Source organism: Oncorhynchus kisutch, linkage group LG16, assembly GCF_002021735.2.
Source record: "Oncorhynchus kisutch isolate 150728-3 linkage group LG16, Okis_V2, whole genome shotgun sequence".
Taxonomy (NCBI): Eukaryota; Metazoa; Chordata; class Actinopteri; order Salmoniformes; family Salmonidae; genus Oncorhynchus; species Oncorhynchus kisutch.
This window is the reverse complement of record NC_034189.2, coordinates 23,666,967-23,694,028: the sequence shown is the minus strand read 5'-3', so window position 1 is coordinate 23,694,028 and position 27,062 is coordinate 23,666,967. Positions and strand designations below refer to the sequence as shown.

Below are 27,062 nucleotides of genomic sequence, written 5' to 3'. Positions count from 1 at the left end.
AGAGATGACTCCGGGATGATGGCCTTCTAGGCAGAGTTGCAAAGAAAAAGCCATATCACAGACGGGCAAACAGTGTTCTATGAGATCTTATACACCTTAGCCAAATACATTTAAACTCAGTTTTTCACAATCCCTGTCTTAGGTCAGTTAGGATCACCACTTCATTTTAAGAATGTGAAATGTCAGAATAATAGTAGAGAGAATGATTTATTTCAGCTATTATTTCTTTCATCACATTCCCAGTTGGTCAGAAGTTGACATACACTCCATTAGTACGTGATAGCATTGCCTATAAATTGTTAAACTTGGCTCAAACCTTTCGGGTAGACTTTCACAAGCTTCCCACAATAAGTTGGATGAATTTTGTCCCATTCCTCCTGACAGAGCTGGTGTAACTGAGTCAGGTTTGTAGGCCTCCTTGCTCGCACACGCTTTTTCAGTTCTTCCCACAAATTTTCTATAGGATTGAGGTCAGGGCTTTCTGATGGCCACTCCAATAACTTGACTTTGTTGTCCTTAAGCCATTTTGCCACAACTTTGGAAGTATGCTTGGGGTCATTGTCCATTAGGAAGACCCATTTGCGACCAAGCTTTAACTTCCTGACTGATGTATTGAGATGTTGCTTCAATATATCCACGTAATTTTCCATTCCTCATGATGCCATCTATTTTGTGAGTGCACAAGTCCCTCCTGCAGCACCCCACATTATGATGCTGCCACCCCTGTGCTTCGTGGATGGGATTGTGTTCTTTGACCGCAAGCCTCCCTCTTTTTCCTCCAAACATAACAATGGTCATTATGGCCAAACAGTTCTATTTTTAGCTTCATCAGACCAGAGGACAGACCAGAGACCAAAAAGTACGATCTTTGTATCCATGTGCAGTTTTTATGGTGATTTTGGAGCAGTGGCTTCTTCCTTGCTGTGCGGCCTTTCAGGTTATGTCGATACAGGACTGGTATTACTGTGGATATAGATACTTTTGTACCTGATTCCTCCAGCATCTTCACAAGGTCCTTTGCTGTTGTTCTAGGATTGATTTGCACTTTTCGCACCAAAGTACGTTCATCTCTAGGAGACACCAGACTTGTGGAGGTCTACAATTTTTTTTCTGAGGTCTTGGCTGATTTATTTAGATTTTCCAATGATGTCAAGCAAAGAGGCACTGAGTTTGAAGGTAGGCCTTGAAATACATCGACAGGTACACTTCCTATTGACTCAAATTATGTCAATTAGCCTAACAGAAGCTTATAAAGCCATGACATAATTTTCTGGAATTTTCCAAGCTGTTTAAAGACACGGTCAACTTAGTGTATGTAAACTTCTGACCCACTGGAATTGTGATACAGTGAATTATAAGTGAAATAATCTGTCTGTAAACAATTGTTGGAAAAATGACTTGTGTCATGCACAAAGTAGATGTCCTCACCGACTTGCCAAAACTATAGTTTGGGGAGTGGTTGAAAAACAAGTTTTAATGACTAATAATGTCATCATTGTAACTATTGATCGAAGTTTTGCATGGCTAGTCATGGCCTTAGACTGTTGTTTGTGCTTATGATTGACTATCCATTGGTATAGTTATTACCAGATCAGTTGTGTTCAGAAAGCCATTATTAGTTATATGCATCTTATTATTATCTAGTGATGTACTGGATGTGAATCACATTTTTATTTGGCGTACCCCAGACGGCATTGGGAAGGTTAAACATGTTTTGCATCTGTAACTTTCTCACTCATCATTATTCACGATTCATTCAGGAATATCCATAATCATGGTAACATCCACACTAATGTAGAAGTGTTTAGAAACATATATTCTTATTTAAATAAAAATAATCTGAAACACAACCTAAACAAACAACAAACGCATCCAACAACCTTGTAGAGTCACATGCTCCGCATGTGTGACCACAATGAATATTGGACCAAATACTAAACTTTTGACTACTTTAATACACATATAAGTGAATTTGTCCCCATACTTTTAGTCCCCTGAAATTGGGAGACTATATACACATAGCAGTCATTTCTAAACTGTTCACCTGATATGGATGAAAATATCCTAAAATTAAAGTTGACAGTCTGCACTTTAACCTCATAGACCTTGTATCATTTAAAATCCAAAGTGATGGAGTACAGAGCCAAAACTACAAAACATTTGTTACTGTCTGAATACATTTGGAGCTCACTGTAGATAACATCATACCTAAGCTCAGCATGTGTGACCACAATGAAGTTGAGTTCGATCGCATGCCATTCTGAATTACTCTTTAAATGTAGAATGTTTTCATTTGGCATGCCCATATACCAATATTACACAATAAAGCCTTGCGATCTGGAGAGCAGCCTTTTGCATCCCCCCAAAGGTCCAAATGTGGAAACCGTACCCGTACCAATATCATGAACAGTAATGGTTTGGGAACATTCCAAGATTTGAAAGATACATACACATTAACATTTAACATCCTTTTTCGTTTTTTCTCTCGATATTTACAACTTAGGTCAGCTATGCTGGCCTGTGGAGTTCCTTGGGTAACCCAACTACCGAACTATCAAAAGATAGAATTTCTAAATAAATTATCTGGGCCCCAGATAGACTGCTTCTCTATAATATATATGCAAAAATGTGAAAACTCATATTCTGAGCTAGCCATTAAAAAACCATTGTCCACAGATCTAATTGAATCTGAACAAACCTTTAATTGGAATAGAATATGGAATAATATGACTTTGGCGTCCCATAATCCGAACCATCAATTTATACATTTTAAGTTTGTTCACTGACTGTAACATCAAGATAACGTTTACGATCAAATTGACCCCAACTCTCAACTGCTCACTGTGTTCCCTAAAATATTAGTTGTAGGGAACACAGTGAGATAATTTCCTTTGACTTAAAAGCCTATATTCAAAGTCAACACATTCCGTCATTATTTCATTTTTGCCATAAAAATATGACTCTCTCTACGAATTAAGAGACCAATGTTCAGCCATTGTATGCTTCTCTGACAACTGTTATATGAAATTTGTCAACCCAAAAACTTTGCTTACAGGCTGATGCCTATCAATATTATATTCTTTAAAGACAGTAAAGAGTCAAAATAAATTGCTACAAAAGTAAATTACTTGAGGTTAGTCAATGCACTATACAAAAGCAGTTTCAGACATAGACAAATCGTTTTATTTGAATTGTGTACTTATTAAGGTTGTTATGATGTGCACTTTTCCCTCGCCATTCTTCAAGTTATCTTAACATTTAAGAGTTTCTGAATAAAAGCATGCAAAAACATTTTTGTGAATAACATTCAACTCTCAATTTAGCATCTTTCTTTGACAGGTACCCAAATGATTACTGCAAGTATAGAAGCCCAGACATTCCTAACTCCTAACTTCTTGATATCAGCTATTGCTCGCTCTTGTAAAGCTTAAGCACTTCCGAATTATTCCTGCAAACCATTTGCTCCTAACAAGGATCCCTTGAGAGCCACTTCACATTCCTTCATATGGTGTGGGCGTGGCCTGCAGTTAAATGCTTCTGGAGCAAAATTCCTTTCGAAGTCCATGCATTTAAATATTCAATGTTTTGCATCTATTACGTTACTTAATGATGAGAGCCCCTTGAATATCTCAATCAATAAAACAAGATTACTGTTGGCAGGCATCACTGCTGCAATCATTCTTTTGAGGTTCTAAGACCTCACTCTCTCCCATTTAACCAGTGGATACATTTACTGTTATAACATTAGAATTATTGACAGTGAGAATGAATGGTGCAAGTCAAGGAACAATTGTGGCCTGGACAAATATACTTCTCTATAAAGAATAATCTCAGCTAAAGTCCAACACAATTACTGTGCCTTCAGGAAGTATTCATACCCCTTGACTTACAGTATTGCACATTTTGTTGTGTTACAGCCTGAATTCAAAATGGATTAAATAAATAAAATATTCTCACCCATCTACACACATGAAAAAGTGAAAACATGTTTTTAGACATTTTAGCAAATGTAATGAAAATGAAATATATAGACACATTTACATAAGCATTCACACCCCTGAGTTAGAATCACCTTTGGCAGTGATTACAGCTGTGAGTCGTTCTGAAAAGACCTTTGCAAACCTGGATTGTACAACACTTGCAAATTATTATTTTTAAATTCTTCAACCTCTGGTTGGTTGTTGATTATTGCTAGCAGGCCATTTTTAAGTTTTGACATAGATTTTCAAGCTGATGGATGTAAGTGAAAACTGTAACTAGGCAACTCAGGAACATCCAATGTCGTCTTGGTAAGCAACTCCAGTGTATATATGGCCTTGTGTTTTAGGTTACCAGGTTTTCCTCTAGGATTTTGCCTGTGCTTACCTAAACTCAGCAAAAAAATAAACATCCTCTCACTGTCAACTGCGTTTATTTTCAGCAAACTTAACATGTGTAAATATTTGTATGAACATAAGTTTCAACAACTGATAAATAAACTTAACAAGTTCCACAGACATGTGACTAACAGCAATAATGTGACCCTGAACAAAGGGGGAAGATTCAAATCAAAAGTAACAGTCATTATCTGGTGTGGCCACCAGCTGCATTTAGTACTGCAGTGCATCTCCTCCTCATTTGACTGCACCGGATTTGCCAGTTCTTGCTGTGAGATGTTACCCCTCTCTTCCACCAAGGCACCTGCAAGTTCCCAGACATTTCTGGGGGGAATGGCCCTAGCCCTCACCCTCCGATCCAACAGGTCCCAGACGTGCTCTATGCGATTGAGATCTGGGCTCTTCGATGGCCATGGCAGAACACTGACATTCCTGGCTTGCAGGAAATCACGCACAGAACGAGCAGTATGGCTGGTGGCATTGTCATGCTGGAGGGTCATGTCAGGATGAGCATGCAGGAAGGGCACCACATGAGGGAGGAGGTTGTCTTCCCTGTAATGCACAGCGTTGAGATTGCCTGCCGATGATGCTGTGACACACCGCCCCAGACCATGACGGACCCTCCACCTCCAAATCGATCCAGCTCCAGAGTATAAGCCTCAGTGTAACGCTCATTCCTTCGACGATAAACGCAAATCCGACCATCACCCCTGGTGAGACAAAACCGCGACTCGTCAGAGAAGAGCAATTTTTGCCAGTCCTGTCTGGTCCAGAAATGGTGGGTTTGGGCCCATAGGCAACGTTATTGCCAGTGATGTCTGGTGAGGACCTGCCCTCAGTCCAGCCTCTCTCAGCCTATCAGTCTGAGCACTGATGGAGGGATTGTGCGTTCCTGGTGTAACTCGGGCAGTTGTTATTGCCATCCTGTACCTGTCCCGCAAGTGTGATGTTCGGATGTACCGATCCTTTGTAGGTGTTGTTATACATGGTTTGCGACTGTGAGGACGATCAGCTGTCAGTCCTGTCTCCCTGTAGCACTGTCTTAGGCATCTCACAGTACGGACATTGCAATTTATTGCCCTGGCCACATCTGCCTCCTTGCAGCATGCCTAAGGCACATTCAGGCAGATGAGCAGGGACCCTGGGCATCTTTCTTTTTGTGTTTTTCAGAGTCAGTAGAAAGGCCTCTTTAGTGTCCAAAGTTATCAGAACTGTGACCTTAATTGCCTACCATCTGTAAGCTGTTAGTGTCTTAACGACCGTTCCCACAGGTGCATGTTCATTAATTGTTTATGGTTCATTGAACAAGCATGGGAAACAGTGTTTAAACCCTTTACAATGAAGATCTGTGAAGTTATTTGGATTTTTACGAATAATCTTTGAAAGACAGGGTCCTGAAAAAGGAATGTTTATTTTTTGGCTGAGTTTATATTATGTTTGATTTTATACTTAACACTCCCTAGTCCTTGCTGATAACAAGCATACCATAACATGATGCAGTTACCAACATGCTTGAAAATATGAGTCCATCATTACTTTAAGGCATGAAAGTCAGTCAATCGCAAAATTTCAAGAACTTTGAAAGTTTCTTCGCCCTCCTTTCGGCAAATCTGATCACGACTCCATTTTGCTTCTCCCTTCCTATAAGCAGAAACTCAAACAGGAAGTACCCGTGCTAAGGACTATTTAACGCTGGTCTGACGAATCGTAATCCACGCTTTAAGATGGTTTTGATCACGCGGACTGGGATACATTCCGGGTAGCTTCTGAGAATAATATTGACGAATACACTGAGACGGAGACTGAGACTGAGTTTATCAGGAAGTGTATAGGAGATGTTGTACCCACTGTGACTGTTAAAACATACCAAGGCAAAGGGTGGCTACTTTGATGAATCTCAAATGATTCCATATGTGTTATTTCAGTTTTAATGTGTTCACCATTATTCCACAATGTAGAAAATAGTCAAAATAAAGAAAAACCCTTGAATGAGTAGGTGTGTCCAAACTGTTGACCGGCACTGTACTTTTTAGTCAAACTAAATTGCCTCTTTATTGCCTTTGACTATTGTTGTATACAATGAATGCCAACCTTAGTAAGCAGAAAAAGAACACAACAATAGTCTACTATAATAACTACAATGATAAGAAACCACTATTTTAGCCATTGTAGAGTAGGTTTTCCTCAAAGGCCAAGTTTGCTCTCCACCATCCTTGGTCCTTCTATGGGGTTAGGGTTTACGGCACACAGAAGAGCTGTACAATTGAGTACAACCAACAGAATCAGCAATCTCTGTAAAGCTCTGTAAATCCTGGATGGTCCCTCACCGTAAATAAACTGGCTATTAAATGTAATACCACTTGTTGTGTAAGAGAAAACACCACGTTGTTAAACATAGTGTTCAATTTCACATGTCAGAGGAAATATTGGGCTGTGTTCTTTAATGAGTCTCTAACTTTTTATATTTCCAATAAGGGAGTTATGAGCTCGATTATGCTCACTATTGGAAATGAAGGTACCTGACGCCAAAGGACAGGAAGCACAGAGAGGTAAATGTGTTAAAATATTATTTAAATGCATAATTCCTTCCTCCTTTCTGATAGTGACATCACATAATTGGTGAAAGCATGCTAGTGGAAAGGTTTATGACACCAATCCAGTAAATTCAGGCTACTACAATGAAACTGGAGAGAATAGCAGCCGTTTTACGGGCTACTGACCAATTGTGCTATTATGTGTGTTTTTTTGAGCTGATCATAATTTATTTTGTACATGTTTCCCGCATCATTTTCTATAACCGAAAAGAGTTTCTGGTCATCAGAACAGCGATCACTAACCTCGATTTAGATGAGGATTTTTGCTTCAATGAGTCGGAGGCAAATGACATACTGATCATCCCAGACCAGGCCCAAATTCCTGACACTCGAAGAAGGAAAAAGCAGTGCTATTGGCCGGCGTGTGGGATACCTGATGAGACCACGTCAGCGAGTGGATAAACCCCTTCTACCGTCCGTTATATTGGAGAACGTGCAATTACTGGAAAATAAACTGGACGAGCTCTGTTAGAGACAATCCTATCAACGTGATCTGAATAACTGTAATATCCATTTCTCCAAGTTGTGGCTGAACAAGGACATGGAAAATATAAATCTAGCTGTTTTTTTCTATACATTGGCAAGACAGAACGTCAGCGTTGGGCAAACTCAGGGGGTGGTGTGTGTCTCTTTGTTTTCAACAGCTGGTGCGCTGTAAGGAAGTCTCGAGGTTCTGCTCACTTGAATATGAATACCTCATGATAAGCTGTAGACCACACCAAGAGAGTTTTCACATATATTATTTGTAGCTGTCTACTTACCACCACAAACCAATGCTGGCACTAAGACCACACTCAATGAGCTGTATAGGGCCATGAGCAAACAACAAAATGCTCACCCAGCGGTGGCGCTCCTAGTGGCGGGTAATTTTACTGCAGGAAAACTGAAATCCTTATTACTTCATTTCTACCAGCATGTCACCTGATGCTAAGCTACAGGACTGTTTCGCTAGCACAGACTGGAATATCCACAGAAGATGAAATCTCTATTGCACTCCACACTGCCCTTTCCCATCTGGACAAAAGGAACACTTATGTGAGAATGCCGTTAATTGACTACAGCTCAGCGTTCAACACCATTGTGCCCTCCAAGCTCATCACTAAGCTAAGGACCCTGGGAATGAACACCTTCCTCTGCAACTGGATCCTGGACTTCCTAACGGGCCGGCCCCAGGTGGTAAGGGTAGGCAACAACACATTGGCCATGCTGACCCGCAAACATGGGGACCCATCAGGGATGCGTGCTTAGTCCCGTCCTGTACTCCCTGTTCACCCATGACTGAGTAGCTGTGCACAACTTGACTAGCTGCATCATCGCTTGGTATGGCTACTTGGCATCCACCATAAGGCGCTACAGAGGGTAGTGCATACGATCCAGTACATCACTGGGGCCGAGCTCCCCGTCATACACGTCCTCTATACTAGGCGGTGTCAGAGGAAAGCCCTAAAAGTTGTCAAATACTCCAGCTACCCAAGCAGTAACAGAGTGCCAAGTCTGGGACCAAAAGGCTCCTGAACAGTTTCTAACCCGAAGCCATAAGACTGCTGAACAGTTACTCAAATGGCTACCCTGACACGCACTCACACACACACACACACACACACACACACACACACACACACACACACACACACACACACACACACACGCGCATATTGATGCCACACACGGACACATGCGCTGCTGCTACTCTGTTGATTATCTATCCTGATTGCCTAGTCACTTTTACCCATACCTACATGTCAATATTACCTCAATTACCTCAACTACCTCGTAACCCTGCACATTACGTCGGTATTCATCTTCCTATATTGTTTTTGTCTTTTATTATGTTACTATTTTCATTTATATTTTTTCATACTTTTTAACTCGGCATTGTTGGAAAGGGCTCGTTAGAAAGCACATTATAGTACAGTCTACACCTCTTGTATTCGGCGCATGTGTAATAATTAAATTTGATTTGAGGTTAGTGATTTATTTTAGGAAGTGTGGAGGAAGGCTGCATTGTAAGAGTATTGAAACCGAACAAGGCTCTAGAGTTTACAACCAAACGCTTTCTCCCTCCCTGATTAAAGATGAAATGATCATGTTTGTTTATACATGAGGCGGTTAGAGTCTTGGATAAAATCTCCCTGTATAATCTCTAGACGAATGACTGAAAAAGGGATATTTACTTTTTGGACAGTTAACCTTTGAATTATGTCTGATTTCTCTTTGGCCTGGGGATGAGATACACTTTAATAAGGGTTAAGAGCGTGTGAACTTTGACCAAATCTCAGTTGCGCGACATACATTATCTGCAGAAATACAGACCAGAATGCAGTGTGAGTCAGTCAGAACAAAGCTAAGCTGAAACAGTCGGTCGCAACATTGATCATAACAAAGACCTTTCGTTGTGCTCTGAAAATAGCAGCCTTGGAATTAAAATTCAATGTACATAAGGTGCAATAACGGTTGGGGAAGCTTGGCAGCCAGCCACATTTTGACCTCATGGTTTGGAGCTGTGGTGGCACAACCCACAGAGAGAGAGAGAGGAGTGAGAGACACAGAGAGAGAGGCAGAGAGCGAGAGAGAGAAAGAGGTTGACTGCAGTTCCATCACACACAATGCCCCTGAAAGGACCCCAGTGCTCTAGCACAATTCTGCAGCTTCACCAACAATCAGTTGAACTCAAGTTAATCTATTTAGATTTACTCCCATTGTGTTTCGCACAGAATCTATCCTAGCAATAGTGAGCGGGGGTAGGAATACAGGGGATTTATTGGGCTTTAAAAAAGGTATTTACAGCCACATTTGTGGAGTGACTGCCGAGAGCAATGACTGGAGGGAAGGGAGGGAAAAAAATTGAACTTTACGTTTGGCCCCTGCCACTCTGCTCCAATCAATCAAACCCAGTAGGTTTCATCGTCTGATGAAATCACAGAAATAGGATTATGTCTTTGTGAACGCCACAAACCAAAGACTAGGGCTGTTGCGGTGACCGTATTACCACTCCACCGGCAGTCATGAGTCATGACCGCAGTCAAATTCCACGTGACCATTGAGTCACGGTAATCACCTCTTATGCACCCCGGACATGCGTTGGCTAACGACGTCCATCTAACCACTCTGACATCAATGCAAAAGAAATTGAAAATCACATAAATCTGTATCATGTTTTTAAAACTCACCTCACTGTGATCTATCAATTTGAAGAAAGATTTTCAACAATAGCTTGAAACTGAGTGGAAAACATGGTCATTGTGGATGTTGCTTCAAAGCCAAACAACAAAATAGACAATGCTTTCTAAGGTGATGCATTTAAAACACTGCATGCAGAACACCCATACCCATATTAGAGCTTATTCATAGACCTGAATATGACCCCCCCCCCCCAAATAAACTGAATTGAAATAATGATTGTGCCGTTATACAATATAGCTTAATAGCCTACCACATATTACACACAGAAGAAAAACATTTTAAAAAATGGAATAGATTTAAGATGTCTTTGGCACATAATTGGTCCAGCTTCTACTCCAAAATTAAAGAAATTCTAGTAATCGCCTTTGAGTGCGGACTGTATTACAGGGCCTTGGGAAAGTTTTTTGACCCCTTGACGTTTTCCACATTTTGGTACGTTACTGCCTTATTCTAAAATGAATTAAATATTTTAAAATGCCTACGCAATCTACACAAAATACCCCATAGTGACAAAGTGAAAATAGTTTTAGAAAATTTCGCAAATATATTTGAAGTAAAAACAGAAATACCTTATTCACATAAGTATTCAGACACTTTGCTATGAGACTCGAAATTGAGCTCAGGTGCATCCTGTTTCCAACGATCATCCTTGAGATGTTTCTAATACTTGATTGGAGTCCACCAGTTGCAAATTCATTTGATTGGACATGATTTTAAAAGGCACACACCTGTCTACAGTACCAGTCACAAGTGGACACACTTACTCATTCAAGGGTTTTCTTAATTTGAAAATTTTTTCTACAGTGTAGAATAATAGTGAAGACATCACAACTATGAAATAACACACATGGAATCATGTAGTAACCAAAAAAGTGTTGAACAAATCTAAATATATGTTATATTTGAGATTATTCAAAGTAGCCATCCTCTGCCTTGATGACAGCTTTGCACACTCTTGGCATTCTCTCAACCAGCTTATTCAACTAGTCACCTGGAATGCAATTCAATTAACATGTGTGCCTTGTTAAAAGTGAATTTGTGGAAGTTATTTCCTTCTTAATGCCTTTGAGAGAATCAGTTGTGTTGGGAGAAGGTAGGGGTGGTATACAGAAGATTGCCTTATTTGGTAAAAGACCAAGTCCATATTATGGCAAGAACAGCCTTGAAAGTTTCAGAAGATTGGCTTATTTTCTAAAATACCATTTACATATTATGGCAAGAACAACTTTGAAAGTTTATTATTTATTTGTTTTATCTATTTTTATTTAACCTTTATTGAACTAGGCAAGTCAGTTAAGAAGAAATTAATATTTACAATGACGGCCTACCCCGACCAAGCCCTAACCCGGACGACGCAGGGCCATTGTGCAGTCAGAAAAACAATCAAGAGCTATGATGAAACTGGCTCACATGAGGACCGCCACAGGAAAGGAAGACCCAGAGTTACCTCTGCTGCAGAGGATAAGTTCATTAGAGTCAACAGCACCTCAGATTGCAGCCCCAAATAAATGCTTCACAGACTTCAAGTAACAGACACATCTCAACATCAACTGTTCAGGAGGAGACTGTGAGAATCAGGCCTTCATGGTTGAATTGCTGCATAGAAATGACTACTAAAGGACACCAAAAAAATTATAGACTAGCTTGGGCCAAGAAACACGAGCAATGGACTTTAGACAGGGTGGAAATTTGAACTTTGGTCTGATGAGTCCAAACTATAGATTTTTGGTTCCAACTGTCATGTCTTTGTGAGATGCAGAGTAGGTGAATGAATGATCTCCGCATGTGTGGTTCTCACCATCAAGCATGGAGGAGAAGGTGATATGGTATGGGGGTGCTTTGCTGGTGACACTGTCAGTGATTTATTTAGAATTCAAGGCACACTTAACCAGCACGGCTACCACAGCATTCTGCAGTGATACGCCATGTCATTTGGTTTGCGCTTAGTGGGAATATCATTTGTTTTTCAACAGGATAACAACACACCTCCAGGCTGTGTAAGAGCTATTTGACCAAGGAGTGCTGCATCAGATGACGTGGCCTCCACAATCACCCGACCTCAACCCAATTAAGATGGTTTGGGATGAGTTGGAAAGCAGAGTGATGGAAAAGCAGCCAACAAATGCTCAGCTTATCTGGGAACTCCTTCAAGACGGTTGGAAAATCATTCCAGGTGAAGCTGGTTGAGAGAATGCCAAGAGAGTGTACAAAGCTATCATCAAGGCTTAAGGGTGGCTACTTTGAAGAATCTCAAATATAAAATATATTTTGATTTGTCTAAGACTTTTTTGGATACTACATGATTCCATTTGTGTTATTTCATAGTTTTGATGTCTTCGCTATTATTCTACAATGTAGAAAATAGTAAAAAATAAAAAATAAAAATAAAACTTGAATGAGTAGGTGTGTCCCAACTTTTGACTGGAACTGTATATAAGATCCCACAGTTGACAATGCATGTCAGAGCAAAAACCAAGCCATGAGTTCGAATGAATTTCCCATAAAACTCAGAGACAGGATTGTGTCGAGGCACAGATTTGGGGAAGGGTACCAAAAAAATGTCTGCAGCATTGAAGGTCCCCAAGAACAGTGGCCTCCATCATTCTTAAATGGAAGAAGTTTGGAACAACCAAGACTCCTCCTAGAGTTAGCTGCACGGCCAAACTGAGCAATCGGGGGAGAAGGGCCTTAGTCAGGGAGGTGACCAAGAACCCGATGATCACTCTGACAGAGCTCCAGAGTTCCTCTGTGGAGATTGGAGGACCTTCCAGAAGGACAACCATCTCTGCAGCACTCCACCAAATCAAATCAAATCAAATCAAATGTATTTGTCACATACACATGGTTAGCAGATGTTAATGCGAGTGTAGCGAAATGCTTGTGCTACACTCAGGCCTTTATGGTAGATTGGCCAGATGGAAGCCACTCCTCAGTAAAAGGCACCTAAAGACTGTCAGACCATGAGAAACAAGATTATATGGTCTGATGAAATCAAGATTGAACTCTTTGGTCTGAATGCCAAGCGTCACGTCTGGAGGAAACCTGGCAACATCCCTACGGTGAAGCATCATGTTGTCAGGGTGCTTTTCAGCAGAAGGGACTGGGAGACTAGTCAGGATTGAGGCAAAGTTGAAAGGAGAAAAGTACAGATAGATCCCCGATGAAAACCTGCTCCAGAGCGCTCAGGAGTGGCTTCGGAACAAGTCTCTGCATGTCTTTCAGTGGCCCAGCCAGACTTGAAACCGAACTAACACCTGAAAATAGCTGTGCAGCAACACTCCCCTTCCAACCTGACAGAGCTGGAGAGGATCTGCAGAGAAAAATGAGAGAAACTCCCCAAATACAGATGTACCAAGCTTGTAGCGTCATACCCAAGAAGACTCAAGACTGTAATTGCTGCCAAAGATGATTCAACAAAGTACTGAGTCAAGGGTCTGAATACTTACAGTTGAAGTCGGAAGTTTACATACACTTAGGTTGGAGTCATTAAAACTCCTTTCTCAACCACTGCACACATTTCTTGTTAACAAACTACAGTTTTGGCAAGTCGGTGAGGACATCTACTTTGTGCATAATACAACACATTTTTCCAACAATTGTTAATAGACAAATTATTTCACTTATAATTCACTGTATCACAATTACAGTGGGTCAGAAGTTTACATACACTAAGATGACTGTGCCTATAAACAGCTTGGAAAATTCCAGAAAATTATGTCATGGCTTTATAAGCTTCTGATAGGCTAATTGACATCATTTGAGTCAATTGGAGGTGTACCTGTGGATGTATAACAAGGCCTACCTTCAAACTCAGTGCCTCCTTGCTTGACATCATGGGAAAATCAAAAGAAACCAACCAGGATCTCGGAAAAAAATTGTATACCTCCACAAGTCTGGTTCATCCTTGGGAGCAACTTATAAAATGACTGAAGGTACCACGTTCATCTGTACAAACAATAGTACGCAAGTATAAACACCATGGGACCACGCAGCCGTCATTCTGCTCAGGAAGGAGACGCGTTCTGTCTCCTAGAGATGAACGTACTTTGGTGCGAAAAGAGCAAATCAATCCAGAAAACAGCAAAGGACCTTGTGAAGATGCTGGAGGAAACAGGTACAAAAATATCTATATCCACAGGAAAATGAGTCCTATATTGACATAACCTTATAGGCCGCTCAGCAAGGAAGAAGCTACTGCTCCAAAACTGCCATAAAAGAACCAGACTATGGTTTGCAACTGCTCATGGGGACAAAGATCGTACATTTTGGAGAAATGTCCTCTGGTCTGATGAAACTAAAATAGAACTGTTTGGCCATAATGACCATCATTATGTTTGGAGGAAAAAGGGAGAGGCTTGCAAGCCGAAGAACACCATCCCAAGCGTGAAGCACGATGGTGGCAGCATTATGATGTGGGGTACTTTGCTGCAGGAGGGACTGGTGCACTTCATATCATGAGGGAAAATTACGTGGATATATTGAAGCAACATCTCAAGAGACCATATAATCTTGTTTCTCATGGTCTGTGCAACTCAATATTAGAAAGGTGTCCTTAATATTTTATACACTCAGTGTGTATTAAATGGATTTATTAGACTTTTTTAAATGTAGGGGCCTAGACGTTCCAAAGTCTTGCATCAGTGGCAAGTGTGATGGTGTGGAGATGCTAAACAGAATTTTATGACCGCCGCAGTTCTACCAAAGACTTCTTCTTCTTCCCTTCTTCTTCTCCGGTCAGATGAGACTTTGGCGAATCCTGGCCGATGAGTCGTGTCACCTTGTCTGCGAGCAACTGAGATTATGTTGTGTTTGCGAGAAGCTGACCTTTTCCGAGCAGCATCCATTTTAAATAGGCAAATGATTGCCGTTCAGAGATATGGCAGCGCAGGGACGACGAGCCTTTCAATCAATCCCGCTGTGACTGGATAAATGTTTCATTTTCACTTTGCATTAGGCAGATTGGAAGGATTGTGAGATTTGGGTTTCCAGGGTGTGACCGGTGAACAGGTTCTCCACAGGAAGCCATCTTTGTTTTTTTTCCTGAATGCCAGCTGCCATGTGCGGACTGGCTTTCCTGAACGGCAGGTTGGCAGGGCTGTGACACTTTTGTAATGACTGGATTAAAGGGTTCCAGGAAAATAACATTACATGGCGAGACTTTGGGCTTAAATAAACTCCCTGACACATTACACAATGAGTGACACAATGAGTTTAGAGGGCATCCAGCCTCTCTCAGGCACATGAGCCTACACTGTTGGGGTAGCATACGCTAACAAGCATGTAGATTAATGGAATAACTTCCATGTTTTCACATACAATGTACCAGGGGTGACTCAGTCAAAACCGGGACACCCAGTGATGTTTTCACTGTGACCATGAAGCATAATCAAAAGTTGAAAGTCTTTAACATACCAACCTTTTGTTCTGAATGACAGACAGCATTTGAATTCATCGAAATCATGAATCCTTCTCCGATAACACCTCCAATCTGACCCTAATATGCAAACAGATAAGAAACAAGCCTCATGTTTACCTCGTATTCCTGCGAAAACTTTAGGTTGTCGTTCGCTTTCAAACGCTCCAGATGATCAGCTAGGTCCAGGATGGGGATCGGTGGGTGGCTGGCCATGCCTGTCAATCAAACGGGCGAGAGGTCAGACGCCAGGGGTGAGGGGTCGATACCACGGTTACAACCAGTGAATCATTATAAAAGCAGCATGTGTGTAACAGGGGGATGGAGAAGTGGATCGTTGTTAGGCTATTTTTTCACTCAAAGCAGTGGCATGCTCATAGGAAGATATGGACAGGAAAGGAAGTCAATGAGAAGTCATCGAACAGACTTCACTTCCTGTAACACTTCCTACTGTGAGAGAAGAATGTTATTCACACCGAAGCGGCCGGTGGGAGATAGCATGACGGAAGACATACTCACAAACAAACAAACCAAACCACAAACAAACAAATCACAAAGTTAGGCCAAGATGTTGTCTGCTTTGAGTGATGACATGTTACTAGGGGGTGTAATTTTTTAACTCCGCCTCCTGCGATGGATGACATGGCAATAAGTAACGTGTGGATTAGATGGGGGTGAGATTGACTACAAGTTTACGTAGAAAGGAGGAGGAGAGGGGGATGAAGGGAAAAAAACAGAACAAAACAAAAGAGATAAAGAAAGAATTTGGTGAATGCATAAACAAGACCAACTAACTTGACAAATGGAGGTTACTGGGGTAACCGGGGTCACCTGAACCTGCGGAGGAAACGGCGGTATAAATAAAAAGTCTTAGACGATCTTAGAAATGTGATGAATGTTTTGTTTTAGGGGTAGAAACTGTTGGGGAAGGTAACTGACGGAAACTAGAATTATACACTATCATCTAAATGTCACATAGATCTGTTAGTAACGCACACATTGACATGCTAGAAGCTAGCCTACGCCACCATGTGTAACTCGGTGGGAAGGACATGAAAACACTCAACAAAACAGAGCCGGGAAACAATTTGGAGACGTTGAAGAACTGAGTCAAGCGATCGCACAATCCTATCATAATGAGATCCATTCTGACCATCAGATATCCTACAAAGTCTGCAGGCAGGAAGTTTCACCTTGCATAAAAAAACTTTGGTGGACTTTACTTTGACAAGGTAGAACTGACATTGTAAATAGTGTTAGCACACAGGCTACCAAATGTATTCTGTATAAGTTGTTTGTGGTGAAGGTATGTGAGAGAACAGAGAAGAGAGCAGAGAAGGGGGGTTGTGTGGGGTTGACCGAAGTCACTATGTATGTCCAGGCTTAAACACAGCTCCCGAAACGTTGACTAAGGACAAGTGCTGTCACCCAGTCCCAGATAGCAGAGGTTTCATAATAGCCGGGACACGGTGACGGTTTTCCCACTCTCCCGCCTGAGACAAGTGTCTGCAAGGGCAAGTAAGTGGTCTTTTCATCTACACTGATAACACAAGTGGGCATTAGCTAATGGAAAAAGCGAAAAAGCGGGGCCTCTTTTCTCCCGCACTCACTCGCTCTATTTCTCCAAGAGGGTGTTTCTATCGGCCCCTACCACTCAAGACCCATTTTCAGCCGCCGGTTGACAATGGAACTACCACTCGCCGCGTGGCGCCATGCACACCTCAAGCATCCTCAAGATGGAAATAAGCATTGAGGAGCAGCGAGGTGAGAAAGGGAGGAAAAGAGGGAGCGAGGGAGGGAAGAGAAACTAAGTCTAATGTAGCACCAATCAGAATTGGAGAAGAAGCTCTAAAAGAGAGAGACAAAGATGTTTGGACCGCTCGAGTAAGTCGAGAGCCACTTTGAGAGGCTCTTTGGAAAATGAGAATGGTGTGCGAGACTAATCAAGATGGTTGTAGAGGATTCTGGAAATAGGGAAAGTGTGGTGGTTTAGATCACTCTGAAGTCCCCTTCTCAAAGTGAAAACTGAGAGGGGAAAAAACGCCCCCTTTGCCAAGTTTGACATTTCCAGTAATGGATATAACGTCATTGAGAGTAGGGGTTTCATAAATATGCATAATCTTTCAAAAAAAAATCTGCCTGCGGCTGGGATATTTTATTCCCTTTTCATATGAGCTGACCTGAAAAATGTGGCTTTGATATTACATTATTGTCAGTCCCCGAACACCTGTCCCACTGCTCTTGCTGCCAGAAGAACTCCAGTACCAAGTTGAGCGTGTCTCTTCACTCAAAAAAAAAAAAAATGCATTGGCTATCCAAGGGACAAATGGACTGTGACAGCCATCTTTTCCCCCTCGGCAACAAAAAGGGGTCACAGAACCAGGCAGCTCAGGCATAACCGCTGTTCACCTCGAAGGTCAAAAGGGAGGGGACGTTTGTGTTCACAACTTGTCACTGGCCCACTCTCCACCGTCCACTGCCTCATGTACAGGATGTAACATGGCACTGTGACTTCCAACATGCTACACTGTCACTTTGAGACTAGTGTTAGCTTGGCAAAGGCTGCACCGACCTACAGATGTAGGATCTTAATTTGATCACTCTTTTGTTGCTGAGAATTTTCCTTAACAGCAGTGTAAACGTGTAGTGTTTTGAATGTTTAAAAATATTTCCACTTTAAAATGTCAGTCTTGATTTGCCATAATGAAAAATGTATCAACCCCACAAAATAATTCACATTTCCTGTTGCTACAGGATTATTTTCATGCTATAGCAAACTGTCTCAAATAAATATCCTACATCTGTAGGTGACCCATGAAGACAAGGATGATGGTAACTGCCATGAAAGTATTAGCCTTGCACTGCTGTCTTCAGCACCTCTCTTTGCTCTCTCTCTCTGTCTCCTGGGAGGAGTTAATCAGTTTTGACCCTGTGCATCTTTTCCCCACCACCTGTCCATTTTCCATCATGTCCTGCCACACTTTGAACAATGACCCCCCCTGAATGTTGTAGTCATGGGAACTCTGTGAGAAGTGTTGGTTTAGCATTTAGGTGTTGACTTTTAAAGAGGTCATGCATGAGCAAGCACATCGCAAAGAGGAGACATTCACACACTTTCCCAATGATAACAAACAGATTTGATATATTACATTAATTCTGCTGCTTCACTTACTAAGTCAGGTGAAGATAAGTAACTACAGCCATCTTAATATAAAGCCATCTTAATTTGACTAAGATGTCCGTAATTTCCTAAATCATTGAGTGATTATGGATCTAGGAAGCTTTGCAGTGGTTTGTGTGATTTCTGTTTGCTATCACAAGATTCCCTTACCAGGCGTTTGGAAGTTCATGCGTCGAAGCTCCACAGGGTCGGTGGGGTTATGAGACGGAATCTCCTTACTGTTGGGCAGACTTCCTTTTCTAGCTTCGGATTCTGCCCTTTTCCTGTGGGGATAAAACATGAATACTTAAAAAAAAAATGTTTTGGTTCTATCGTTTTTTCGGTGCATTTTCATCCCTTTTGAAGATATTTCCCTAAATGACATGACATCCGTATAAAATGTATACATTTTCCATATACAATGTCTTGATGATGAATTACATCTGATGGGTTCCAGCATCGTTTGCATCCTCCTTTAATCCGCCAGATTGTGTTATGTTTTGTATACATGGGGATGAATGCTACTCTTAGTGGGACATATATCTTAATGTTCATACAAGTTGATCAGATTCACATTTCAAGAAGCATGAAGTTAAAGCCCAGCAAAGAACTTTAGGGCATCTTTAATTCATTCCGATAATGGGAATGCGGTCTAAAAAATTCCATATCATGCTTATGAGAGGATAGAGAGGTGCCATAAATACACTCAATCCCTCTATTAACCTTCATGGGATTGGGAGATTTTATCAATTAAATATAATCCATCTACTTCAAGGATATAATGCTTTTGACCACTTATTTATAAAACTGTGCAGTCTCTGACAAAGAGATCTGCCCAAAGACTCAATACGGTGACATTCGATCTGTCTAACGAGAAGTGTACAGAGTACAAGGGGGACTAGTAACTATACTAGAAGTGACCTTTCAAAATAGTTTATCATCATTTGACCTCCAACCTCTCTTCATTAGGGTTAAGTAAAATCACTAACCTGTGACCTTTGCATTATATGGGAAGCAATGAGGCTTGTGTAAATAGCCTGGGGGGGGTCAATGGTGTAATGGTCAAAAACAACAGCAAGGATGAAATGGGTCGTGTGAGGTTATCGTTGCATGCGTCTGAAAACAAGTAGATGGGACCATACAGAATGAGTCATACGATTTGCTACATTTGGTGGAGAATGCAGGCATGAAAAAAAAAGGCTGAATATGATAGCATGGGTACATCTGAACAGATATCTGAACACATACAATAGTCTATGTATGACATTGCAAGAGTACGGCAGAGTGTACCTACAACTTAATAGCCATCTAGCAATGCAAGGGCTCATTTGGTAAAAACACAGGGTTAATCCAATTGAAAGCTGAATAAAAAATGGAATGAAATGATTTGGGAGTAGGAAAGCTGGGCAAACGCTGTTAAAGTGTTACAGTACCGGTACAGTATAGTGCTTTCCCGGCCAGTGAGTACATTTGGCTGTGATGTAATGCTGTTGAAGAAATATATCTATTTGTGATATATTATTGGCATTCAATGTTCATGCCAACTAGCATTTTGAGAAGTAAGGATTAAGTGAGGGGGAGCAGACTTGGCATTGTAATGCATGTTGGTTCTGTTCAAGGCATGCAAGTCAGTTGTTTCTTGCGTTCAAGCGGTGAGACATTGAATCCAGTAGAAATCTAAGAAATAAGGATTTCTAGGGGTTGTGTTTATCAAGAAATTTACCCTTTGTATTGAGACAGACAGGACATTTAGACATGTTTGGTCAATGGAAAATGGAAATGGTGATATGGGTTTTCGTCAAATACTAAATAATATTACTATTTTTAATGTAATGTAGGGTGAGAGTAATGGAAGAATGGAAAGCACACATACATTTTTTGAAAATGAACTGTCCTGGCTGATCAAATATATGATGTCGATTCAAATACTATCATTTGGAACGTAGGTCAGAATTCAATCAATGCAAACAGCTGACTTTAAAAAGTGCTTTGGAATTGCACAGCAGTGGGGGAACTCACTTTCTGCAATGATTGAACTCTGCCAAACAAACTAGAGGGTAGGAAATGTCTGCAAAGGGATAAAAAGAAGGGTTGAGGTGGGGATAGTTGTGGTATTGTCAGCCATATCACATCCTTTCACTCTTACCTGTCTGGTTTGCTGCTCCATTCGTAAGCAAGGAAAAGAACGCATGACAGGATGTTAGCTGGCACGACAACGTGATCCGTCGCTATGACGACTTAATAATCCTGACAACAGTATCATGCCCCATGGCCGAAGTTGAACTACGACGCTTATATTTTATACTGTAATGCGCTATTTCCTGTTTAAGAAGAATAAACATGTCTCTAACTACAAAAAGACAACTGAGCGACAACAATCGCATCTGAATGTTGGTTGGCATGCGATATTAGTGTCCCTTCACTACCGACACCACGCTCAATTATGTCACCTTGGGTACTTGTCGTTTAAAATAATATAATCTCATCCCAGGTGCAATCCAAAAATGTATTGTTTATTTAGTAGTTTCAGGTGATTGTTTGTCACTCAAGCATGGAAGGGCTCTTGTGTATCTGATTACTGTATATCCTAAAGAATAACTACATCAAGTCAACAACACAGGACAATTATGATAATAATGATGACTAATTATACAAAATAATGTGCTTGCATAGAGTTTCTAAGAAAATACATAAAAAAAAGATTAGATAATCAAATTTGAGCTTAACGTTGTAACAAAAGCCACTTATGTTTGTTGTGATCTATAATGGGGTCTGGGACATGGGGAACCTTCACTTTCAGCTCAGATGAACATAAACAATTTTGTGACCTGTATCCAAGTGTGCATGTAGGTGTGCATCTTGCTGTGACTGATTTATACAGTTAATCAGCAATGCTGTGGGGCTATTATTTCATCCTTCCCCCCTGCCGCAACACACACAGTAACATGAATGTTGTCCTTTGCTCCTCACACAGGGCACCAATTCTACTACGTACAAATGTATCTTAACAAGTGAAACATTTCCTGGTTATGTTCCCGGAAAGCCCCGACACACTGGTGACATTGACTTAATAAACAAGTTGGTGACATTGACTTAGTAAACACATTGACTTAATAAACAAGTTGGTGAGATTGACTTAGTAAACACGGTGGTGACATTGACTTAATAAACACGGTGGTGACATTGACTTAATAAACAAGTTGGTGACATTGACTTAGTAAACACATTGACTTAGTAAACACGGTGGTGACATTGACTTAGTAAACACGGTGGTGACATTGACTTATTGAACACGATGGTGACATTGACTTAGTGAACACGATGGTGACATTGACTTAGTAAACACGCTGGTGACATTGACTTGGTAAACACAGTGGTGACATTGACTTGGTAAACACGGTGGTGACATTGACTTATTGAACACGATGGTGACATTGACTTAGTGAACACGATGGTGACATTGACTTAGTGAACACGGTGGTGAAATTGACTTGGTAAACACGGTGGTGACCTTGACTTGGTAAACACAGTGGTGACATTGACTTAGTAAACACAATGGTGACCTTGACTTGGTAAACACAGTGGTGACATTTACTTAGTAAACACGGTGGTGACATTGACTTAGTAAACACGCTGGTGACATTGACTTGGTAAACACAGTGGTGACATTGACTTGGTAAACATGGTGGTGACATTGACTTGGTAAACATGGTGGTGACATTGACTTAGTGAACACGATGGTGACCTTGACTTAGTAAATGCTCTGGTGACATTGACTTGGTAAACACGGTGGTGACATTGACTTAGTAAATGCTCTGGTGACATTGACTTGGTAATCGTTGTGTAAATCTTCCCAGGCGCAAACAGAAACCAGAGGAGGACCCCTCTACGTTGATTCCATACCTGACAGTTAGTTCTTAAATCAAATCAAATCTAATATTATTGGTCACATACACATGGTTAGCAGATGTTATTGCGAGTGTAGTGAATTGCTTATACTTCTAGTTCCATCAGTGCAGCAATAAAAAACAAGTAATCTAACAATTCCACAACAACTACCCAAAACACACAAATCTAACTAAAGGTATGGAATAAGAATATATACATATAAATATATGGATGAGCAATGACCGAGCTGCAATAGATGGTATAAAATACAGTATATACATATTGGATGAGTAATGCAAGATATGTAAACATGCTTAAAGTGGCATTATTAATTATTAAAGGGACTAGTGATCAATGTATTTAAGTGGCCAACGATTTCAAGTCTGTATGTAGGCAGCAGCCTCTCTAAGCTCTACTCGGGTGCCCCTGGCATTGAACGACCAAAACAGTCAACATGGAAGGACAATCAAATTGTCACCTACATCTAGAGCAAGTAAATAGCCATAGGACTCAATGATGTTTGATTGCCTTCCGATTATAGTGACATATTTAACAAATGCCTATGCATTCAGGGGTACTATGTTCTCGATTGCGTTGAGTGAAAAACATATCTATTGATAGACTGACTATAAGCCCAGGCTTCACTTCTCTCAAGGCTGATTCTCCCAGTAATGTGTTAATAGACTTTACAGTGCAATTCAATGTGGATGCTATGGAGACTGCTTCACTTGGCCCAAAGCAGGATTCAATCAAGGTGAAAAATATAAGAGGGAGAAACTAGGATAGAGAGAAATGTGTCCCTGTTAAAGCACCAGGTCAACCAGGGGTCACAAAACAGGCCTGGAGCTTGGCTCTCTTGTGTATGTGTGTGGTTCTAAAGCAGCATGCACTGCCACACAGCAGACACTCAGAGTGCTCCCCTTCTACGCTTGACTGATGGACGGTGGGGGCGAACGGTCAGCTTCCGCTGGAGGTTCAGACAAAGAGCTGCTCTGATGTCTTCTGTGTATGTGTGTGTGTGTGTGTGTGTGTGTGTGTGTGTGTGTGTGTGTGTGTGTGTGTGTGTGTGTGTGTGTGTGTGACTGTGTGTGTGATTGAGTGTGTCTATCTGATAGGTAGACTGTTTGTGTGACAGTGTATTTGAATGTGCTTCGTTTGACTTTGATGATGCAAGTCTCTCTCTCTCTCTCTCTCTCTCACTCTCTCACTCTCTCACTCGTGTGCTTCCCTTTCTTTAGTCCTTACCTCTTGTACAGGAGGATGGCGATGACGATGCAGATGATGAAGACCACAGCGAGCACTGGGCCCACCACCCAGATAAGTCCCTCCTCCTCGTCAATGATTGGCTGGGGGTCAAGGTCAGCTGACACGACAGGGTCGGAGTAGGGGCTGGTGGCATACATGGTCTGGGAAGGAGAGGAAGGGGAGTTGTATTAGTCATCACTGTGTTATTTTATTGGGGTTCTCAGGCTACACTTTACACAAACTACAAGTGGAATAACTTATTTAATAACCACGCAATAGGCTAGTTCTAGATGCAGGTAGTGTAGAGTAGAGTAGAGAATGGGAAATTGTTTTATCACCACAATGGAGTTAAGTATCCAGGCAACAATAGGAAATATTTTTGGCTGACTCTAATGCCACTATTTCTCTGCCACCCATGACTTTGAAAACATATTCTGTGGTCCCAGTTCAGACTATGTTCCTAGGTTCCTGAAGTGATATCTTATTCCTGACTGTGTAGCTTTGTAGAAAAACAACCTGCACTCTCTCACATATCTATCAACTCTCACAGCTGAGCTCCAATCAATAGACCTCAGCCCTTCTGTGAGGCCACCGCAAGTTCAAAAGTGTCCAAGTTTCAACTGTTCCTCTTCAAGTACATGTATATTCGGTCAGTCTGACTTTCACAAAGACATCAGGACAACCTGTATGTCCTGAGTAGGCTAAGATTTGCCCATTCAAAGTTATTGTGTCAATGCAAATGTACAAATTCAACTATCCAAATGATATGGGCACGTTCGTAATATCCGTAACATCTCTCATTTGTGATTGAGTACATTTATGCCGTTCTGAGCGGAACGAGATAACGACTGGGGGCTTTGGGGCAAAGAAAAAGCCAATCAGTGCTGTGGTGGGCAAATTAAAGATTTCCCCCCATTTTGTCCGCTCGCCCACCTGCCATTATCATCCTCCTAGATCTGTAGTCAAGACTGGGCGGAGTCCAAGACAGACTCCCTTAAAACCCCCGAGGTCATCAAATCCATCATTCTGATGCATTTAGCCAGCTAATCATGCCCCTTTCTCCTTTGATCCACACTCTCCTTCTCGTCTCTCTCTCTCTCTCACACACACACACACACACACACACACCCTAGCTACAGTGGAGGAGATAATGGCGTCCACACGTAGGTGTGCAATTAAAGAGGGGTCCCGATCTCGAGTTATTCCTGCGATTGGCAGGAGCCTCTGGGGGATTTCCCCTACACAGTAGCAGGCTCTTCTTGTCCTTTTTCAGGGACCAGGGCTCAAACGGACTTGACGTAGCACATCCAGCCAAGGGACGTGCCCCCTGCCAAGATGCAATTGATTTCGGTCTTTGACGTTTAATACGCAACTTTAAACATGAGGGAAAATTATTTCTGGAAAAGGAAATCGACAGAGGGAAGACTGTTGCGCCTGTCTGAACTAATTCCTTTATGGAGTGGGGTGTCTAAGAGAAGAGAAGGAAACAAAGGATGAGAGAGAGAGAGAGAGAGAGAGAGAGAGAGAGAGAGGTTTTCTTAGAAAAAATAATAACAAGGCATATACTTACATTTTCAGAGATCTCGAGGACAGCAAGCACAAAGAAGATGTACTCTTGGCCGTTGGCGAGCTGCTTGTTTTCAAAGTCCCCATAGATCTTGGTGTCTCCCAGAGTGAACTCGGTAGGAAGGTCTTTGAAGTAGGCAGCGATGTAGGCTTTGGGCTCAGCTTGCCTCCGGAAGCGAAGGCCTCGGCTTGTTCGGTTAATCTCTTTGAGCAGCTAAAAGTGAAAAGAGTTGAGACGATGTAGCTAGACAGTCGATAAAAATGTTGTTTTGCAGTCATACACACATGGACACAAACACACACACAACTACAAATCTGTGTTACATCCCTTCTGATTACAAAAGCTCAAACTACTGATTGCAACGGAAGAGGAAATATTCCCATTTGGATTTCATTTGTTTTATGCTGCAAGGACTTCAAGATGTGTGGATTTTCCGAAATGAGCTTCTATAATAACCGTGAATACTGTCAAACATTTCAAAATGATTTCAAGTAAAAAAAAAAAAGTTTTTTGTTGTTGTTGAAAGGCGACAATGTTTTGAAGTTCCAGTGGCATGAAATAGAATAGGAAGAGATGCCCTGCTCTGCTGTGTGTGTGTGTGTGTGTGTGTGTGTGTGTGTGTGTGTGTGTGTGTGTGTGTGTGTGTGTGTGTGTGTGTGTGTGTGTGTGTGTGTGTCTCAGCCTCCAGTATTTATGCTGCAGTAGTTTATGTGTCGGCGGGCTAGGGTCAGTCTGTTATATCTGGAGTACTTCTCCTGTCTTATCCGGTGTCCTGTGTGAATTTAAGTATGCTCTCTCTAATTCTCTCTTTCTTTCTCTCTCTCGGAAGACCAAAGCCCTAGGACCATGCCTCAGGACTACCTGGCATGAGGACTCCTTGCTGTCCCCAGTCCACCTGGCCGTGCCGCTGCTCCAGTTTCAACTGTTCTGCCTGCGGCTATGGAATCCTGACCTGTTCACCGGACGTGCTACCTGTCCCAGACATGCTGTTTTCAACTCTCTAGAGACAGCAGGAGTGGTAGAGATACTCTTAATGATCTGCTATGAAAAGCCAACTGACATTTACTCCTGAGGTGCTGACTTGCTGCACCCTCAACAACTACTGTGATTATTATTATTTGACCATGCTCGTCATTTATGAACATTTGAACATCTTGGACATGTTCTGTTATAATCTCCACCTGGCACAGCCAGAAGAGGACTGGCCACCCCTCATAGCCTGGTTCCTCTCTTGGTTTCTTCCTATGTTTTGGCCTTTCCAGGGAGTTTTTCCTAGCCACCGTGCTTCTACACCTGCATTGCTTGCTGTTGGGGTTTTAGGCTGGGTTTCTGTACAGCACTTTGAGATATCAGCTGATGTACAAAGGGCTATATAAATACATTTGATTTGATTTGATGTGTGTGTGTGGACACATAATGCATAATCTTTAGAAGGAATGAGAGGCAAATATATGGTAAACTGACTGAATACTTGTCGATAGGTAGAGATGTACTTCATTCTCTTAATATTGTTTTGATATATTCCCATCAGACTCCCCAGACACCAGCAACTTTTTAGAACCATTATGACCACATGATGGCTTGTAGTCATTGGAATGTACTTATTAAAACAGTATAATAGCAAATGCCCTGTGGC

The 27,062-nt window shown here is 41.5% G+C and overlaps 1 protein-coding gene across 32 annotated transcripts in view; it reads right to left on the bottom strand.

Annotated features, from left to right (window-relative positions):
- LOC109906508 (receptor-type tyrosine-protein phosphatase delta-like) overlaps positions 1 to 27,062 on the bottom strand; it is a 643,472-nt gene that overhangs the window by 29,419 nt on the left and 586,991 nt on the right. For 14 of the 32 annotated variants that reach the window (XM_020504229.2, XM_031792037.1, XM_031792040.1 and 11 more), the window contains 6 exons: positions 25,430 to 25,639; positions 23,860 to 24,020; positions 20,873 to 20,887; positions 18,898 to 19,010; positions 16,362 to 16,403; positions 15,687 to 15,784 (listed from right to left, as the gene is read on the bottom strand). In XM_020504229.2, coding sequence (XP_020359818.1) covers positions 15,687 to 15,784; positions 16,362 to 16,403; positions 18,898 to 19,010; positions 20,873 to 20,887; positions 23,860 to 24,020; positions 25,430 to 25,639 — 639 coding nt within the window. The remainder of the gene's footprint in view (positions 1 to 15,686; positions 15,785 to 16,361; positions 16,404 to 18,897; positions 19,011 to 20,872; positions 20,888 to 23,859; positions 24,021 to 25,429; positions 25,640 to 27,062) is intronic. The other 18 variants (XM_031792048.1, XM_031792049.1, XM_031792062.1 and 15 more) reach the window with 5 other exon arrangements.